The sequence below is a fragment of the Uloborus diversus genome, unplaced genomic scaffold (assembly GCF_026930045.1).
Source record: "Uloborus diversus isolate 005 unplaced genomic scaffold, Udiv.v.3.1 scaffold_12, whole genome shotgun sequence".
NCBI classification, from domain to species: domain Eukaryota; kingdom Metazoa; phylum Arthropoda; class Arachnida; order Araneae; family Uloboridae; genus Uloborus; species Uloborus diversus.
The window spans coordinates 4,789,783-4,795,782 of NW_026557876.1; the positions used below are offsets into that span (position 1 = coordinate 4,789,783).

The 6,000-nt window shown below is 32.8% G+C and overlaps 1 protein-coding gene across 1 annotated transcript in view; it reads right to left on the minus strand.

The window, feature by feature from the left end:
• The window catches only part of LOC129232436 (ankyrin repeat domain-containing protein 27-like), a 36,067-nt gene extending 30,067 nt beyond the window's left edge, over nucleotides 1–6,000 (minus strand). Inside the window, exon 1 of the mRNA XM_054866582.1 lies at nucleotides 5,959–6,000. Within this exon, the coding sequence (XP_054722557.1) occupies nucleotides 5,959–6,000 (42 nt within the window). The remainder of the gene's footprint in view (nucleotides 1–5,958) is intronic.

Genomic DNA, 6,000 nt, shown 5'->3' on the forward strand with positions numbered 1-6,000 from the left:
TGTTGATAAGCGTCTTTTACCCCAGTCATGCAGAATGATTGGTAATACATTGTAAGTAACGAAAAACATATTCTTTTACTATTGGTGTTGTGAGGTGATGAGATAGGATTATTTACTGTTGTTATTAACAGGTATTTATGCCTAACTAAAACGCCCGCAAATCTTACAATGTACAGCTAAATCGTACAAGTTGGCAGTTATATTTGTATTTTTTTTTTTTTTGCTTTTTATTTGTTGCTTATTGCACAAGGAAATCACCAACTTCTTTACAAATTTGAAAAGGGACTGCGAGGAAAAAAAGTTAGGAATTGCTGATATAGACGAACCCGCAAACGGTGTTCACAGAAAATTTTTGGCTCTGCAGAAATTTTTTCAAACTGCTAACGTTAAAATAAAAAAAAAATCAGTTCATTTCTGTTAAAGCCTTTTAAAGCACATGTGTGAAAAAAATAATGCTTTTGGGTGTTTTCTTCAGTTGGGGAAAAATAAACACACTATATGTTATTATTTAAAAAAAAAAGATCTAAAACACGTTTTTTTTTCTTTTTCATATTTGAGTACAGATTTAATTCTTTATTCAAGGGTGAGTTAGACAAAACAATTATTTGCAGAAAATTTTCCAGTTAGGATTTGGGTTGGCAGAAAGCTTTTCATTTTATCTAAGTCTGTTCCTCTGTTTGCTGTGCTTGCCAATCCCCAGATTTTTTGTGATAATTCCCCCTAAAATTGCATCATTTAATTCATGAATTAACACAAATTTGCTTTTGCTGGTCCGGAGTATTTTGAGCTTAGCATAAATATATTTATGGAAACGTGGTCTAGGTGAGTTTCCAAAAATCTGGGCATCAAAGGTCAAAGCCGTTTTAAAAGGTCCATTAAAATAAAAATGTTGCCAAATAAATTGGGCCACAAAATACCAAAGTTACATCAAAAATCTAAAATAATCCGCCAAATACATTTCAAAAGGCTGCTAAATTATATTAAAACTAATTAAAATGTCAAACAATTCTCCAGCTACATTATGTACAGTGAAACTTTTCTGGAGCGACCACACTCAGTTGAAAAAAAGTGATCATTAACAGAGGTTGGTCCCTCTTAGAGGTTGTTTTTGAAAATGCAAAAAATAATTGTCCCAACAAAAATCATTTATGATCTGCTTACAGTATATAAAGAATATTGTGATGAAGATATATTTACATTTAAAACTAAAATTTTTCTTCTCTGAAATATACTCCTTACATTATTTTACCAATTAGAACTGATTCACTTTTAAAATGTGACATTTGAATCATGGGCGCCCATATGCAAAGTTGCAAGGGGGGGGGGGGCTCAAATATTTCCCCCGTGGTTTAGCTGGATATGTTCCCGGTGAAAAATGATTTCAGGACAGATTAGAGTCATTAAAATTCGACATTTTTAATAACTTATTCACTAATGGCTGGAGAAGAAATGTTTTTACATTTTTGCAAAGAAAAAAGTACTAAAAGCAAGGAAGTTCTAATTTCAAAGGGGGGGGGGGGCTCAAGCCCCTCCTTGCCCCCTATATGGGCGCCCTTGAATTGAATGCTTCTAATTCTTTGTGTGCCCTGTGAACCCACTTCTGTTTCTAGTTCAGCTTTTAACTGCAAACATTAATTCTGTACCTCAGGGTCAGAGTGACGTAAGTTCAAAAATTGTGATTTTCTGTTTATTAGTGCATTGTGTGTAGAAGCCTTTTCCGCATCGAGCCACGTGAACGTAATTCTTAAACAAGCTGATGTGTGCATCACATGACTTCCTTTTACTCCAATTAAATGTAATTTCTCCATTATTGGCATTTTTAATGTGATTCAATAGTTTACTCTCTAAATATCACCAACAGTGGTCAAATTGAAACCAGATTTTAAAAAAAAATCGCCAAATTTGTCGCCAAGGTGATCCAGATTAAAAAAAAAAAATTTTTAATCGCCAAATTTGTCGCCATGTTGGCAACCAAAATACTGGCGATATATCGCCAAGGGTCCGCCAAATTATAACACCACTTGAGTTTACATCGAAATTAAAAATGATTTCCTCCAAAAAGGGGCAAAAGACCCTCTTAGGAGCATCCAAATGCAACCAAAAGGGGAGTGATGCCTTAACCGAGTCACATCTCGGTTTTCTAAGCATACGTCTGCACAATTAGACCCCACTACGAGTCTACCTACCAAATTTCAATTTTCTAGGACATACCGTTCTTGAGTTATGCGACATACATCCGCACATACTACATACATACAGACAGACGTCACGAGAAAACTTGTTGTAATTAACTCGGGAATCGTCAAAATGGATATTTCGCGTGTCTGTACGTTCCTAGGCACTTATCCACGTGTGATCGAGTCGAAAAAAAACTCAACATTCATTCGGGGCTGAGAAAAATGGAAATTAAGGTCGATTTTTGAGTGAGATTTCTTTCGCAAATACAATACTTCCTTTTTTGTAAAAGGAAGTAAAAAGAATAATTTTCAATTTTTTAACCGGGGTTAAATGAGCACTTTTCCCATCCTTTGCATGGGCCAGAAAAAAGTTTTTCCTCTCCCCTGCAAATTATCCTAATGTGACTTACGCCCTTCTGGCTCAGACTTTTGATTTCTCCCTTGATCTGTGTCAATATGTTTGGTGAACTACTACTCTCAAAATAACAGCTTTAGTATTTTAAGAGACATAAAAGGAAATTTCCTCTCTGTCAGCCTCTTTCGGTCATGTGACAAAACCAGTGATAGGGCTTTCTTTCAGGGGGTGATGCCTTAACCGAGTCACATCTCGGTTTTCCAAGCATACGTTTTCTTCCCCCTTTCCAATTCAAATTAAAAAAAAAAAAAAAACTTTAAATAGATTACTTGAGTTGCTTTGTCAACATTAGAGACAATCAACGTTTAACTGATACAGTAGAAGACCGTTATAACGCCGACCTATATAACGCAATTCTCTATAAAACGCACAACTTTTCAGAAGTAAACAATATGTTTTGAAGTTTAAAAAATCCCTCTGTTTTGCTAACTAAAATTGTAAGGAAAATCAAATTTTGAAATAGTTCCTCATCTTTCCATCTTAATTCAAAGCTTTTAAGGGATAATTAGTACTTACAGTAAATAGAAAATACCAGATGGCTCTTGAAAATGCAGCTGTTATGCAACCCATGAAGCTAGCAGAAGTGCAGGATAATGCACTTTATTTTGACTGTGAAACATATTTATTTGTGAACAACTAATTGTAATATTAGTGCTTTAATACTCATTGCAGATAAAACTCATTCTGAAGTGCTAATATATAGATGTATTCTGAATGTTAAATTCAAAATTTGTGAAATGATCTATATACCCGCAAAAACCTGTATAACGCAAAAGCTCTGGTCCCAAGTTGTGCGTTATAACGGTCTTTTACTGTACTTACTGTAAAATCCCGAAAGTAACCCTCCTATCGATTATAGCCCCCCCCCTTCTTTTTTGTGGAAAGTGAAATCATTTTAAAATCCTGAATATACCCCCCCCCCCTTTCCCCATGAAAATTTTTCGGATCATCTTTATTTGCCACTCCCTCCAAAAAAAAAAAAAAAAAAGATCGCATTTTCTCTTTTACTTGGAAAGCATTTACAGACGTTTAATTTTTTCCCTCTATATGCAGGTTTTCTTTTCTAAAAAAAGAAAGAAAACACAATGATTTGAACAAAAAAGAAAAAAAAAAAGGTCCCCACCGTTTATTCCTTTCAAAATGTCTAGACTCCTTTTGATGCAATATTTTTTTTTGTTCATATGTATTACAAAAGATATTTACATAATTGTACTGCTTTTTTTTTTTCATTTTTGAAGGAGCATTTTTGTTCTGCCTTATGAAAAGAACAATCTTCAACATGGCGCCATTTTGAAAACGTGATGCCATTTTGGAAATGTGTTGCTTAAAAAGTAGCGTGAAACTTAAAAATAACCCTTTTTAAAGGAGAAGTAAAGTAATTGAACGAGTTTACAATCATCAGAAATGTACATTTTACTAAATCAAATAAGAGATTTGTCTGTGTTTACGCTCACGAACTTTGTGTGTAAAGCTCAGTTTTCGAATTTACGATCTTCATAACGAATTTGCGGCCGTGATTGCGATTTTTGCTTCTATTCTGAAACAAGAACATTAAGAATTTGCTTCTTTTACTGTAACCTTATTACATTCAGTACATGATGAATTTTCAAGCAATAAATTATAGGTGTTTTTCCAACTTAAGGTGCAAAATCCTTTCTTTTGAAAAAAATAGCGCCCATATGTAATTTATTACTACTAGAAAATTATGACAGGTTTTTATTAATTAATTTCTCTCTTCATTAATATTAACTCTTATTTACTGATTTATTTTCTGTACACTGAAATTAATACTACTAAAAACAATTATTTTGGCTAATTTTTCAAAAAAATCTCGATTATAACCCCCCTCCTTCTGAAATTAACAAGTTTTGCTTTGAAAATAGGGGGTTATTTTCGGGATTTTATGGCACAGTCCAAGAGCCTTGAGCCGCCAAACACTTGCTTATTTTCTGAGTAACAAAATGTGTAAGAGAAAATAAAGTTAACATGAACTTTGAACATACTCATGCCTGCTAACTTACACCGAGGGCAAATTTGCAGGCATTGGGTACTGAATGTATGCAAAAACAATGATAACTTATTTTCTGAGTGCTGATTTTTACGTATGTTTTACAGAATATTGTCAATAGTTCATAACCAAACTGCCAGACCCTTCCCTTGAGCGGTAATGGCTGCCATACACCCTAAAGCTCTCAAAAAAAATGGCAAAACTTAACTTACTTTTGGAGTCTTAATTTTTATATTAAATTTTGTAAACTATGTCTAGTCGTGACAAAGCTAAAAAGTTTAGATTGAAATAATTTTTAACTAACTTTTCAAGCAATGTAACAATTTCTCTAAAAATTAGTTATCATGCAAATCTAACGTAAATAATAGACACATTTATTAAAAACAAATTGAAATCTTTTGACATCTATTCATATTAAGCTATTTTCTGATCAAAAATTTAGGTTTCAATGAATTAATACAGCACTTTAACTGTTAAACAATAGTACAAATATTTACTTACGCACATAAGGATTTAAAATGCTTTCATTACTTATCAAAAAAAATCTAAGATTACTCTTGTAACAAACATTAAAATGTAAAAAAAAAAATAGCTAATTAAAAATATATATACATATGTAATTTGATTTTAAAACAAAAGAACTTTTTAAGTTTGAAGAGAAATCAAAACCCTTTGCATAATTTGCGGGGACAACTAATAATATGATGGCAACAAACAAAGTTGATGTTGATTTAACATTCGGTTTGAGCAATTAAATTAAAAAAGGGAAGAAGGAATAATTTTTAAGCTTTTATTGAAATTAGTCCAAAAAATGAAGAAGCCTTGAAAATGCGATTCTAGTGTACTAATTACTTCAAGACAATGAGTAAAGCAAAAAGAGCTAAGGCAGTAATGATTGCTTCTTCTTTGACGTTGAAGAAAAAGAATGCACAAATTTGCAGTAGTGTGTAATTTGCACCTCATTAATTTTATGCTTTTTGAAGCAGACAATCAGCAGATAATGCATAAGGAATTAGTGTACTTCATTTTCCAAAGCAAAAAAAAGTTATTTTTCTTTACTAAATCAATTTTCCCTGAATGTTTGTTATTTTTCCAAAATTCCCTAATATTTCCCTGATCAAAACACTTCCAGACTTTTCCCTGATTCCCAGGTTCTGTCGCCACCCTGACAAAACAGAATAAATAAAATTTACGGGAAATTAGAAAAAAAAAACTGCAGTCACGCACAAAGTTGGAATTCCTGCCAAAAAACTGGCAAATTGACATCAATGTTGACAAATTTCTGTCAAAGCTGCCATGTTTAGTGTCTTGAACATGTAAATGACGTTAAGACTGAACAATGACAAAGTTTAACATACTTTCTGCAGTGCTGATCTCAGTTTCTTGACCTCCTCAGCCAT